This window comes from Rattus rattus, chromosome 6 (assembly GCF_011064425.1).
Source record: "Rattus rattus isolate New Zealand chromosome 6, Rrattus_CSIRO_v1, whole genome shotgun sequence".
NCBI lineage: Eukaryota > Metazoa > Chordata > Mammalia > Rodentia > Muridae > Rattus > Rattus rattus.
The window spans coordinates 32,919,805-32,934,333 of NC_046159.1; the positions used below are offsets into that span (position 1 = coordinate 32,919,805).

At 44.9% G+C, this 14,529-nt stretch overlaps 1 protein-coding gene across 1 annotated transcript; it reads right to left on the reverse strand.

Moving 5' to 3' along the window:
• Window positions 1-120: 120 nt before the first annotated feature.
• Window positions 121-14,353, reverse strand: Brk1 (BRICK1 subunit of SCAR/WAVE actin nucleating complex). The gene is made up of 3 exons (XM_032905915.1): window positions 14,200-14,353; window positions 1,214-1,296; window positions 121-998 (listed from the first exon to the last, which is right to left on the reverse strand). The coding sequence occupies exons 1-3, from the start codon at window positions 14,315-14,317 to the stop codon at window positions 972-974; spliced, it is 228 nt and encodes a 75-aa protein (XP_032761806.1). The 5' UTR covers window positions 14,318-14,353; the 3' UTR covers window positions 121-971.
• Window positions 14,354-14,529: the final 176 nt, after the last annotated feature.

Below are 14,529 nucleotides of genomic sequence, written 5' to 3' on the forward strand. Positions count from 1 at the left end.
CCACTGAGCTAAATCCCCAGCTTATTTTCAAAGGATGTTTATCTTATAAAACTAGTAGTCTACCTTGGATAGAGTTAAACCGGGAAGATTCTAGGATTTTAACAGATCATAAACATCAGGTCTGATTCAATACTGTAACTTTTATTAGAGTCTAACACACCTAAAAGTAAAAGTCCTTGGTAGTATCTGCTGAAAGACCAAATAATTCCAGGCTGAGCTGGTTCAAGTGTCCAGACAGGAACACTCTGACTGGAGCTGCCTAGGCTTTGAACAGCTAGAGCTGCAGGTTCCTCTGCGGGAGAGCATTCCTACACAGTGACTGTGAACAGCGAGTCCCTCTCCAGCTAGTCTTGCCACCACAGTCAGCAGTCAGACAAAGTTGAGTTTATTAGGGAAGCATGAGAGCCACCGATACCCCAAGTGACACAAAGAAAACCGAAAATGTCCCTTCAAGCCAACTGGGGGCCTGGCTTTGACCTCCCAGAACAAGAAACTGGTGTGTTAGCAACAACATTTTCTGGCAACCACACTGCAGGGCACGAGTCTCAGCCAGGACTGCCCCCACCTCTCACAGGCAGGGAGAAGGCTGACTGTGGACAGAAATCAGTGCAGAGGCCATGGGAGCTGTAGGAAAAGTCTGAGAGAAAGAGACTGAGAGGTGGGGAGGACCTTAGAGAGTCCCAGCTTTGGCCTCTCAACACCTCAAGCACATTGACAATAGTTCCACACAATGTTACTGAAAAGGAAAAAGCCTAATGCTGTTTCCAAGAGGTCCCCTGGACTGCTTGCTCCCCCATGCCACATCATACCCCAGGGCACACAGCAGAGCCCAAAGGCCACTTTTGAAAAAGAAAAACAAGAAAAAGCCCTGTTGCTCTGTAAGGAGAGGAGGAGGAGCAGAAGGCTGCTGGGCCTTTCCCACATGGCCAGTGTTCTGTACAGCAACTTCCCAGCAGCGGCGTGGCACAGTTCTAGGTGAGAGTCTCACCCTTTGTCACCTGTGAAGGGAAAACTGACATTTAGATAAAATGCAAAGGGATTAAAGTCATTTAAAAAAAAAAAATCCTATTTTGGATCCTACTCAGTGAGAAATGGTAGCAAAGGCAGCTCCAGAGACCCAGACACCTAAATCCAGGCAGAGCACTTAACTTCTGCAAGGCTGTTCTAAGTAGAAATGTGTATTCCCTCAGGGGTAGCCTGTGAGCATACTCACCCTCGCTTCAATGTACTCTATTCTCCGTTCAAGGGCTGTCAATTTCTCATTCAGTGTTGCGAGTCTTGAACGACAAGACATATCTGGTAAAAGGAGACTAACGTTCAGGATTAATGTCCCCCAAACACCCACACCCAGACCCCTGGGCTGAAGAGGAAACAGTTTTCCAAGTACACACGGGGACTGGGGATATGGTAAGAAGCATTGAAGGATTGACTGCCCAGATGCTGTGGAACACCCAGGGTGGTAGGCAGAGAAGAGTCACCACCAAAGGAGATCCCTGTCTTGTCTTATAATCAAGGCTAGTCTTGACTTGCAGTGATCCTCCTGTCTCAGGCTACATTTGTAAAAGTTGTCATGGCAGCAGTATACAGCTAGTATGTAAAGGATGTGCAGATCACTTGCCAAACAGCAAACTAAGAGAAGGGACCCACGAGAAAGGAAACACAGAAGCAAGCTCTTCAACCTAAAGCATCTCCCATAACCCCCTGGAAATTAAAGTAGGGCTGTGTACTAAATGTACCACACTGAGGAGCACCAGCTGTTTCTTAAGCCCACAGGGCTGAGTGGGAGCTGTGTTCCTCTGTTCCCTGGCATCACAAGCACCATCCGTCACTAGCCCGGAAGAAATCAAAACTCAAAACCTGAGTACGGTTTTAGGATAGAGTTACAGATCAGCTGAGGAGGCTTGTCCTAGATTATTCCAAGTTCTCCCTCACTGCAGCAGTGAGGGAGAGTCCAGAGGGTTACAGCTGAAATTAAGGCAAGGAAGGACGGACGGAAAAAGAGGTCCAGAGAGGAGGGTGTCAAAAGCTCACACTTTTTTCAGGATGTGTGTGCGTGTGCATTTGTCTGTCTGTCTATGCATGCCTCATGCTCATGGATCAAGTTTTAAGCTCTCAGCTCTCGTGCCATGCCTGCCTGCCTACCTGCCTGCTGCTATGCTCTTCTCCATGATGGTCATGGACCCAACCACTGGAACTGTGAGCCCCAAAATAAACTTTCTTATAAGTTGCCTTGGTCACAGCAATTGAAAAGATACAAATTGGTATCAGCAAGTGGGCTATTCCTGTGACAGCCTGACCATGCTGCTTTGGAATATAAAAGCAGCTGAACACTTTTAACGGGCAATTTTGAAAGGAGCTAAAGGGCTAGAGAGGTGGCTCAGTGGTTAGGAGCACTGACTACTCTACCAAAAGTCCTAAGTTCAAATCCCAGCAACCACATGGTGGCTCATAACCATCTGTAATGAGATCTGATGCCCTCTTCTGGTGTGTCTGAGGACAGCTACAATGTACTTATATATAATAAGTAAATAAGTAAACAAATAAATAAATCTTAAAAAAAAAAAAAAAAAAGGAGCTAAAAATCTGCCTGAGGTTAAATTAAAACTTTGGGGGCTGGAGAGATGGGTCAGTGGTTAAGAGCACTGACTGCTCTTCCAGAGGTCTTAAGTTCCAGCAACCACATGGTGGCTCACATCAGTAATGGGATCTGATTCCCTCTTCTGGTGTGTCTGAAGACAGCTACAGTATTCTCACAGAAAATAAATAAATAAGTCTTTAAATTGAAATTTTGGACTAATTTCTTTGGTAGAGGAAATTTCAAGACAGCAACTCTGTAGTTGGATTACTGGTACTCTTTTGCAGGTCTACAATGAAATAGAGCAAGCAGGGCAAGAGGAAATACAAAATGCAGAATTTGAGGAGAAAAAATTTGTGAGGAAACGTTGGAACCAAGGCTTGCGCTGAAAGAGACAAGAAGACTAATGAGAAATGGAATTAGGGAATGAGTACTCTCAGGGCAAGACCCCACCCAAGCTAACCCTGCAATTTATGGAAGAAAAAGACGAAAGGAATTTTCTGTTCCTAAAAGGCAACAACAAATCAAAGTTTATAAAAATGTAGGGGCTAGGCTCCATCCCCAACAGGCAGCATAACTTGGCAGTAATAGTTTTGTGGTTCTGGCTATACAATTGTGAAGCATACATGAGAAAATGGGTTTGAGAGCTGGTTAGGTCAGGTGTGTGGTAGGGAGTCTGGGCTATAGCCCAGAGCAGTGGGTGGGCAGTGAAAGTGAAGCCTTGATCTCACTGGTGATCCCACTGTGCTAGAGCTGTGGGTTATCTGCTAGAGAGCTGCAGAGAGGGAGTAGAAATAACCCAAGAAAGAGAAGTATGCTCCAGTCACAAAGCTGTAAGGAGGAAGCACATAAGACCTTTTGATATCAGACATAGAGACAGGATTCGGAGTTTGCTCTGTTGGGTTTCCACCTTGCTTGGTCCGGCATTGCCCTACTATGCCACTACTCCTCCTTGCTGGAATGGTGATGCATACTCTGTGCCATTATATGCTCAAAGACCATAACTTGCTGCAAATGAAATGCTTTCTTTTATAAGTTGCTTTGGTCATGGTGTTTTGTTATAGCAATGAAAAGTAACACTGTCTCATCATTTGAGCTCTTGGAAGCTAATCTGAGCCTGGACTGCGTCAACAATACCCATAGAGACCTTCTGAACTAGAGAAAATTCAATCAATATCAATCACATGATGGAACCAAGATTCCATCTGTGAAAAGCAGCCTTGACTCTTTCCCCTGCCTTTTCCAATCTTTTTTCAGTACCCCCCAGAATGCAATCTAGACTCCCTTAAAATACCTTTTCTCCTCTGACTCCTTTACCTGAAACCATGAGACCCTTATTCTTCTCAAATGTCCTCAGCAGCACAGGATGGAGACAAGTGATGGCTACTTCCTACTACCGCCTCCAATCCATGTTTCTGTCTCAGTAACCTTTATTCTTCGGGTCTAAAATAGCTGCCAGATCACTCTGAACGTCCCCCACACAATGAGTCAACAGCAAGCTAACAACTTCCCCTTCTTGTCTTTTCTCTGGCTGCTTCTACAAAAGCATTCACTTTGACAGATCCTTCTGCACTCTGATTCATCCTCAACTTTCATCATCTTGCCTATCTAATCATTCTTCGTCACCAACACTTACTAATAATTTGCCTCTGAGAGGTCTTAGCCAGAAAAAAGCAAGTCTGTTTTTTTGTTTGTTTGTTTGTTTTGTTTTGTTTTTGTCTGAATATATCTAAATTCCTAAGGATGAACTTCTCATTCTTAAGATACTTGGGTATTTGGCTGTCACTGTCCCCACTTTAGAAAAACAGTTAAAAAATAAGGGGGGGGGGCCCACTGGGCTGAGGAGATGCCTCAGTGCTTAAAACACCTGCATAAGGGCAGGAGTTCAGACATCCAGCAACTCATGTAAATGCCTGGTGGGCAGGGCAGTCTACCTGCAATTCCAGCCTCAGAAGGCTGAGATGGGATCCTCCTCAGAGCAAGAGAGCTAGAAAAACTAGACTTCCTATCACCGAGCTTTGAGTTTGACAGAGAGGCCTGCCTCAGTGAGTAAAGTGGAAGAGCTATGATGGTTCTCTTGTGCACGATACATCCACACACATATACACACTCGCACATACCCACACACACATGAAAAAGACACTCACCCATTCTCATTATTTCAAACTTAGTTTTCATAATCCTTTTCCATACTTAGTTTCACCACCATACATTCATTCACCTGTAGGTGTGAACACAATGCTGGGCCCTTCTTTTTAAACCTTACTACCTGCTATTGCTGTCTCCTCTAGTTCCCAAGTCTGACTTATGATGACCACCCTAGCAACCTTTAGAAACACACACCACCTTACTTAAAAAAAAAAATTACATTTTTGTGTTTGTATGTATGCCCTGGCACATATATGCAAAGGAAAGAGTGGCTCTTTCCTTTAGCCATGTAGATCTCAGAGAGTGACCTCAGGTCATCAGGCTTAACAGCAGGTACCCACTGAACCATCTCACTGGCTCAACACTGTCACTCTGTCAGGACTATCCAGCATGCCCAGAGTTCCATTTACTAGGATGTCTGGAAGCTCAAAAGCAAACAATCTGACAGCTGGATTTCCTAGGAAAAGAGAGATCCAGGGAGGGCTCTTTCCTAGAGACTTGTGTTACCCGTCAGTCTGGTAAATCAATCAGAACCCCAGAACGATACTCTAGAACTGGCTTACACGAACACTGCTGAGGAAGACAGTGCCCAACTCCAGACACAGGCTCTGAACTATGCTTGAAGTTAAATGTTTGGTTCATAGGCTAGGTGTAGCCCAGGAGTAGAATGCCACTTCACATGCTTAAGGCCACACCAGAACCTGCTATTTTAAATAAAAATAACAGAGAGCATTCAGCAACTGGGCAACTCTGGACCCTGAATTAAAGTAAACTTTGTCACCACTCAATAAAAGCAGGTCTTATCAGGGTGCTTGCTTGTATATCCACAGCATCACTGCCAACAATACTAACATGATTTCTTCTCTACCTTTATCATTTATTTTTAAAGATTTATTTTGTGTGTGTGAGTACACTATTGCTCTCTTCAGACACACCAGAAGAGGGCATCAGATTCCATTACAGATGGTTGTGAGCCACCATGTGGTTGCTGGGAACTGAAGGCAGGACCTTTGGAAGAGCAGTCAGTGTTCTTAACCACTGAGCCATCTCTCCAGCTCCTACATTTACTTTTTAGGTAAGATCTTCCCTACATAGCCTGGCCTAGCCTGAGCCTAAAACTTAACAATCCTTGTACCTATTGCTTCCCACGGACTGGGATTACTGGAACGTTTCACTACACTTGGCTTTCTTCCTCTGGATTACTTCATGTATCACCTTAGCACAGCAAAGATTAGTACTAGCTTTATCTCAAAGTTTCTTCTGGACTTGTTTGGTGGGTGTTGGGATGTGAGGGTAGAGGGGGTTTATTCTATTTCCAGACAGTTTCCTTATATAAAGTTCAGGCCACTTTGGCTCACTATGTAGCCCAGGATAGCTTTGAATTGGAAATCCTATCTTAGCCTTCTAAGTTCTGGAATTACAGGTGACTGCTAATATATCCAGTGCAATGGCTATTCCTGGTTGTCAACTTGACTATATCTGGAATGAACTACAATCCAGAATTGGAGGGCTCACCTGTGATCCAGAAGACACAAATTTCTGACCTGGATCTTGGCATGGAGATCTTGAAGCACAGTGGCTTTGAAAAGCTTAGGACTGGGAAAGGTAGTACACGCCTTTAACCCCAGGAGTCTAAGGTAAGGAGATCTCTGAGTTCAAGATCAGACTGGGACAAAGCAAGTCCCAGATCCAGGCGTGGTGGTACACACCTTTATTCTGGGCCACACCCGCTGAAGACTCACATAAGGACATTGAATAAGGAAGATTTCTTCGCCTGCTTGCATTTATTTGTCAGCACATCTGCTGGAATCTACTTGTACAAAAGACCAGCTGAAACAACTAGCCTTGTGGGACTGAACAGCTACTAGATCCTTGGACTTCCCATTCACAGCTGACCACTGTTGGTGTAGTTGACTATAAGTCATCACAACAAATTCCCTTAATATATAGAGACATTCTATATGTTAAGTTCTGTGACTAGAGAACTCTGACTAATATAGAAGTTGGTACTGGGAGTGGGGTATTGCTGTGATAGACCTGACCATGCTTTTGTATGGAAGAATGTGGATTTTGGGACTTTGGATTTGAAAGCAGTGGAAGGCTTTAAATGGGGCTTAATGGACAATCCTGGTAGGAATATGAAAGACTGTTACTGAGAGTGATTTGAACAGTTCGGAACTGGCCCAAGAGGTTTTGGTGGAGAATTTGAATATGTGGCCTAGAGACTGTTTTTGTGATATTTTGGTGAAGAATGTGGCTAATTTTTGCTCTTGTCTAAAGAGTCTGCCTGAGGCTAAGGTGAAGAGACTCAGATTGTACTGACTACAGTCTCAGAATCCCCATCATAGACGTTCTCTGGTTAAAGTCTCATGAAGAGCATTTTAAACAAGCATAGCAAACTGAGAAAGGAAAAATATAAAATATATGTTTGAGTATTAAAGGGACACTAGGAAGTGAAATGAAGCTGAATCCTGTGTTCAAGGAGATTAGACTGAATGAAAGGACCTTGGGTCAAGATCCTACCCAGCTAAATTTGGGTCCAGGATCAGTAGTACAAGCCTTTAATCCCAGGAGGCAAAGACAAGCAGATCTCTGAGTTCAAGGCCAGCCTAGAGCAAGTGCTAGGTGAAGAAAAATTTAAATCCAGGCTTGGTGGACCACTTTTAAACAGTGTTTAGGAGATAGGTGTGCAGATCTTTGAGTTCAAAGTCAGTCTACAAAGCAAGTTGCTGGAAAGTCAACCTCAGGCAGAGAGAGAGAGTTGTAAAACAGATAACTGGTAATAGAATAAGGGGGGCCATGTTCAGTCCCAGCAAGCAGCAGAACAGGACTTCAGCTATGTGGATCTGGCTTTAAAGTCCAGAATAAAAGGGGCTACTGGGATAACTGGTGCTGGTCAGCTGGAGCTAAGAAATTAGTGGTGATTAAGAAGAGACCAGCATCACTGAGGTGAAATCTGGGAAGTGTTTTCTGAGCACATAAAGAAGCTGTGTCCTGGAGATAGCCAAGGTTGTACCTCATGCTGCAGCTGTCCTTGGTAATCCGTAAGAGTCACTCAGGTGGTACTGGTTTTGAAGGCATGAAGGTATCATGAAGAATAGCTGAGGCTTGGCACTATTGAGAGGCTAGGGAAGGCCATTGGTGAAGGTGCAGCCTCAGTTGCAGTTGATGGCCTAGGACTGAAGGGGTCATGCAAAGGAGCTGAGGCGTGGCAACATGAAGAGAGTATATGAGAGGCTATAGGTGAAGCCTAGTTTAAGTAGAAGAACCCAGAGTATTGGAGATGCCAGTACCATGAGATGACCATCAAGAACAACAGCAGCAGCAGTGGAGTGGGATTAACTGGAGCCTAGACTGCTACAGAGAGCAGAGCTGCAGAAGAGACTCCAGCCCTTTGAAGGAGCCCAGAAGACCATGTGTGGATCCCAGACATTGAAACAAGAAGCTGTAACATTGAAGTTGCCTTGGAGACCCCAAGATGTTCGAGATACCACAGCTGTGGGCTATCTGTTGAGGAAAGCTGCTAACAGGAAGTGAAACCAGCCCAGCAGGAAGAAATTTGTTGCTGTCAACAAAGATGAAAAAGGGTTTGAAGATCTGAAGACATCAAACATGGAGATTGAGAGTTTGGAGTTTGCCCAGCTGGTTTCCTGTCTTGTTTTGGGAATTATAGTTAAGTGATCAGATGAATCTCAGAAGAGACTTTGAACTTTTAACACTGTTGAGACTGCTATAGACAAGGGGACTTTGGAAGTTGGACTAAATGTATTTTGCATTATGCTATGTTTAGGTATGGCCCCCAATGACTCATATGTTTAGACAAGCCTATGGGGCCAGGGAGTGTAATGTGGTGGTTCATATCATGTTTGGCACAGGGAGTGGCACTATTAGGTGTGGTCCTGTTGGAGTAGGTGTGGCCTTGTTGGAGAAGGTGTGTCACTGTGGGTTTTGGGATACAAGACCCTCATCCTGGCTGTCTGGAAGCCAGTATTCTGCTAGCAGCCTTCAGATGAAGATGTAGAACTCTCAGCTCCTCCTGCACCATGCCTGTCTGGGTGCTGCCAGGTTCCTGCCTTGATGATAATGGACTGAACCTCTGAACCTATAAGCCAGCCCCAATTAAATGTTGTTCTTATAAGAGGTGCCTTGGTCATGGTATCTGTTCACAGCAGTAAAATCCTAAGACACTCAGCTCTTGGCTTGTTTTTGAAGTCAAGTTTTAGTTCCTGGATTAGTAGGAAGAGTCTGAGATCTGCAAAGGAGAAATGTTCCTTTTCCTGCTTTACAAGGGAGAAGACTCTGCTGAGATGTCTGTATCACATGTGTATGAATCACATTTTACTGAGGAAGTAATTGATTTGGGAAATAAGCAGGATTCTAATTTTTTTTAGGAACAACAAGAAATGGCCTCCATGGCTGTTATTTTCTCTGAAGATATTAAAGGCCCTATGCCTGGAGTCATTACTAGGTGTTTTTTGAAATAGTTGAAATTAGTACTTTAAAGAAAGGAGTAACTAATTAGAAGGCAGAACCTCATTATGATACACAATTAAAAGCTAAAGCAATTTAACTGTTAGCTGAGCCTTTAGGCAAGTCCCTGGTTGATGCTTGCATATGATACATGAACTTACAGAGACATCACTGGGCTGAGAAGCTCTGAGTCCTAAGGAGAAACTTTATGTGGTGTGGCATAGATGACTTAGTAAGAATTGCATGGGGCATAATGTTCTGTCTATGCCCTTACCATACCTCCTAAGTTCTGGTATGTATCTATAAGGTTTGTACCATTTATGATTATCTAACTCAGTGGTACAAAGACTATAGTTTAGTTTGAAGAGGCATTTGGAGTTCTTTGAAAATTACAGCAAACCCAAGTCCCTACCCTGACACAGGGTAAGTAAGCACATGCTCTAAAGGGAGAATGTATTCTTTCTAGACAGCTAATGACTGAACAACTTTTATTCTTGCAATTCCAGTCACTCACAATCTGTGGTTCCAATTCAGTGTCAGACACCTGCCTGAACCTGAGGCCACACAGATGATGACACACAGTCACACTTAACACTGCTCTGTATTGTGGGGTGTGTGAACTTTCTAAAAAACATTGCCGCAGACTACTGGTCTGCATTTTTAGACTCTGCCCTGATTCTGAAGCTAATGTGTGCAAAGAAGTATAAAGGAGGAGGGTGTTATTTTTAAAATCTATTTTTATATGCAATTAACAAATTCAGCATGCAGGTTGTAGTCCAGCTGTGTCAGATGGTATAAAATATGTAAATAATGTTGGAAGGCAGAAATGGAAGAACATTTGACCCTTCAAGTTGGAGACCTAAGCCTAAGCAACAGGTGAGACTTCTCAAAATGGGGAGGAAAAAAGTAAAAAAGAGCCGGGCGCAATGGTGTGGGACTTTAACGCCAGAACTCAGGAGGCAGAGGGCCAGCCCAGCCTACACAGCAAGCTCCAAGCCATCCAAGGCCAGCCCGGCATCAAAAGGTCTCTTAGTAAAACGGTCTCAAAAAAACCCCACAAAACAATAAACAGAAGCTTTCAGACGGAGTCTTTCTCAGCAATTATGTAACCATCTAAGGAAAGGGAGAAGCTTCCTAATAGATATGGAGACCTTGTCTCAAATCCCACCCCACCCTCAGCAAAAACAAACCAACAAAAAGGTAATAAACTAAGAAAACTAGAAAGAGCAGTGTCATGTGTACACCTGTAATCTCAGTCAGGGAAGTCAGAGTCCATGTGAGATACTCTTGGCTAGCTTGGGCACACCATGGCACCCTATTTCAACACACACACACACACACACACACACACACACACACACACACACACACGAGAGAGAGAGAGAGAAAGGAGGGGAGAAAAAGATGAGGAAGGGGAGAAAGTGAACAGTACTCATAAAAGACTTAGAATTATGACAATCAGCAGTAGTGTATACCTAAGCCATCAGAGCAAGATTCAAAGTTCCAGATCATCCTAGAAACTTAGTGAGACCCTGTCTGATAAATACTTTCTTAGAGTGTACATATCAAAATATATGTGGACTAAAGTTTAATGTAGCCAGGCCTGTATATAGACACAGGCCTATAGTCTCAGTTGCATAGAGGAAGCAGGACTTGCGCCTGGCCAGGGGTTAGCGGCCAACTTGTTGCACAGTGAAATCACAACCAAAATGATGTTTATTAGTACAGGCTGGTAATATAGATTGAGTAGCGTTTATGAACTGAATTTCTGGTACCAACACACACACACACACACACACACACACACACACACACACCCAAAACAGCCAGTTGTGCACACCCGAGAGGCAGATCTTCCTGAGTTTAAGGCCACCCTGGTGTATACACATTGTGAGTTCCTGGTCAGCCAAAGCTATATAGCAAGTCCTTGTCTCAAAAAACAGAAACAAACCTAGAAACCTTCCGATTTTGATTGTTCGGTGGCAGTTAGGTAACCATCCGAGGGAACAGCTTACTTACTGATGCAATTCATTTAGAATGAAGCTGCTGTTACTAAGACCCAGATTTGGAACAGTTAGATGTTACATCACTCTTACATTTTGAAAAGCAGACCCAATTTAACAGGACTTTCGGTGCTTTGCTGACTGAAATGCCATTAATACTTTGGTTAGACACAGTATGCACATCTCTGATATTAATAAGTGAAGTCTTATAATTTTGCTTGTTAAAACCTTCTTTGTGAGTGATGTTTCCAACTACTTTCCACTGCCTCTCCCAGCTAGGCCAAAAACTCAAATCTATGATCCTAACGTAGTCCATCCTACCCCACCCCCAGCACAAAACACTAGGTTTTTGTTATTTTCTGAGACAGGGCCTTATCTTTACCTAGCCTGGCCTTACACCCATGGCAATTCTCTTGCCTCAGCCAGGCAGGATTACAGGTATAAACCACCACATCAGGCTATTTTAATTTCTTTCATTTGATTCTTCCTTGAGGGAATGTTTGTCAGTTCATCTGATTCTTGCTTGAGGGGATGTTTTTCAATAAGGAATGCTGTTTAAAGAAAAAAGTGAAATATTCCAGTTCTCTGGCAAAGTAGGAGAAATCAACTACGTGGACCAAACATGGAAGTCGTTTACACAGAAAGCACATGCCCAGCAAGTGCAACTTAGGGTGGAGTTGATTCCAGCACTCACAAGGTCCTGGGCCAAAACAGAAAACCTCCACAGGGAAACTAGACTGTGGGCGGCAGGACAAATGATCAGTTCTCGAAATGTTCGAATCTGCAACATAGGGTTGAACTGCGAGCCCACCTGCCTTGCCCACAGAGTCGAATTCCCTTTTCTTATACTTCTTAAATCGGTTTCTTCTGGGGATACATGAACTCTTATTGACTACAGTTCTCTACCGTAGCCTCCAGAGTGACTTACGGGTGTGAGGCTATGGCACTGTCACATTTATGCTATTCCCTCACTAATTAATCTTTAACCTCCGTTCCCCATTGAGAAAATCCATGTAAGCTTACATGGAGCCCTACACATTTTGTAAGTACACTTCTAATCCCAGCACCTGGGAAGCGGAGCCAAGAGGAGGCATCGCAAATTAGAGGACATCCTTGATCAATAGAGTTCCAGGCCAGCATAAAGTGATAGACTAATTATCACAGGAGGGGAAGGGAAGAAAAAGCTGAGCATGGTGAACTAAGAGCTCTAGCAATTTCCAAGACTCAAAACCAAAATGGAGTAGGGGAGACGGAGGATGGATGGACAGATTAAGATCTCTTATGCCGTATTTGAAGGTGGGTGTGGGCATGTACTACAGTACCATTGTGGGGTCAGAAGACAACGTGTGGGAGTTGGTTCTCTCACCTTGTGGACCCTGACGATTGTATTCAGGTTGCCAGACTTGGTGGCTTTTACCTGCCAAGCCATCTCAACAACCTGAAGGAACTCCTTTGAATACAGAAGATGGATTTTTTTTTTTTAACATTGATAGTCTCCCTTCATATATGTCTGTGTCATATCCCCTAGAACTGGAGTTATGGACAGTTGCGAACTGGAGTTATGGACAGTTGCGAACTGCAGCGTGGGTCCTGGGATTTGTACCTGGGTCCTCTAGAAGCTGAGCAATCTCTAGAGCCCCAGAAAATGGTTCGTTTTTTGTGGCTGTTTTGAGGATCAGGCATAACACTCTTCCAGCCTTCCTCTCTCAAGTGCTAAGAGCACAGGCGTGAGCCACCAAATACGGCAGGACCTGTGTAAGGACCAGTTACCCCTGCTGAGTTTTGCTTTGTTCTACCAGGCACAGACTTTCTACAAAGCAGATGAGTTTGAGTTCCCGAATGCTGCTACTTAGAGGCGCAGTGTGCGTCTGCTGGGCCAATGCTCTACTGACAGGGAATCCCTAGTCGCTTAATGATGCGTTTCCGCCTTCTTTTTTGTTCTCTTTTCTTAACAAATAAAAAACAAAACAAAACAAAACAAACAAACAAAAAGGGGGGGCGGAGAAAAAGAGAAAACTCTTTACTTTCTAAGGAGTGGAGGATGCCAGGGTCCTGTGCCTGCCACTCAGGAGCCCAACACCTGAACTACATCGTTCTGCTCTGTCACCTCCATTATACTACTTAGGACTCATCAGGTCTTTAGCTAGAAAATAATCGACTTCATTTTAATTTATTTCCCAAAATACAGCACTCTCCCATAGATGCTGAAAGTTGCTAATTAGTAGAACCACAGTACTCTAGTTGAAAAAGATCACTGGATGCCATCTGCACGTCTTGTATTGTGTAAGAAAGTCCCTGAAGGAACCCTTCCGGAGACCGTAAGGAGTCTGTGACAGGTTTTCAGTCCAGAAGGCTAGGAACACATGCAGAAAGAAATCAAGACTGTCAGCAGCCGGCCACACCTAGAAATAGTTTTTGGAAAAGTAGACTCTGCTGAAAGCAATCTGCCCTGTTAAACCCGAGGAACCAGACAGAAGCACCCAGAACACCTACTATGAAGCAGATACAGGGCTACAAAACGCATTTCCAAGACCCGACAGGGCCCCCTCCCTTACAACCCTCATCTCTAGAACCAAAGGGAGCCGGGGAATGAACGGCAGGGGAATGGTTAAACGGGAGCAATAGAAAGCATGGCACTAGGGATTTCCGACTTGATCCTGAAGGATGGAGAACTATCAGGAGTCTCTTAACAGTATTCGTGACCGTGACACGGCTGCGCACTGCGTGCCAAGTGCAGACTGGCAAGGAAGGGCAGCGCAAACCAAGTCAGACGATGGATGGGCCTAAGAGGCTGGGCAGCGGGCGCGCTGACGTGCGCAAGCGAGGCATGGCAATGGGCAGGGTAGACCCACGGAAACCGCCTAGTGAGGCTCAGGGTGAGGGGACTGGGGCCGGCAGGGAGCGAAAGAGGAAGCGAGTAGCCGGCACGGCGCGCCTCTCCTGAGCGCCGCCGGCAGCCTCCGATGCCTCCCTCCTCCCAGCCTCCCCTGCTCGCCCGCTGACCGAAAGAGTTGAGAAAGTCCGAGATTTTCTTGATGCTGCTGGTGATGATCTCAATGTACTCCCGGTTCGCCCAGTCCTGGTGAATCTCTCGCTGCACCGGATCCTCTTGTCCCGCCATGGCGGCAGCCTGAGGAAGAGTGACTGCGCAGGCGCCGCGACCTCCACAGGCCTCCGACGCGCCTGCGCTGCCGCCTGCACCCAAGTGTTCGAGCCCCAGAAAGTCCTGGCATTGAGGCGCGCACGCGCAGACTAACTCTCTTCACCGTTCCAGTTTGGCTCCCACTCAGGGAAAAACAAGGCTCCTCCACTCGCACTGTGAAGACTGAGAGC

Coding starts and splice junctions, on each gene's coding strand:
- Brk1 (XM_032905915.1), bottom strand. CDS start 14,317: ATGGCGGGACAAGAGGATCCGGTGCAGCGAGAGATTCACCAGGACTGG. Junction 1,297..14,199: donor GGACTTTCTCAACTCTTTCG/GTCAGCGGGCGA, acceptor TCCTTTTACCAG/ATATGTCTTGTCGTTCAAGA. Junction 999..1,213: donor TAGAGTACATTGAAGCGAGG/GTGAGTATGCTC, acceptor TTCCCTTCACAG/GTGACAAAGGGTGAGACTCT.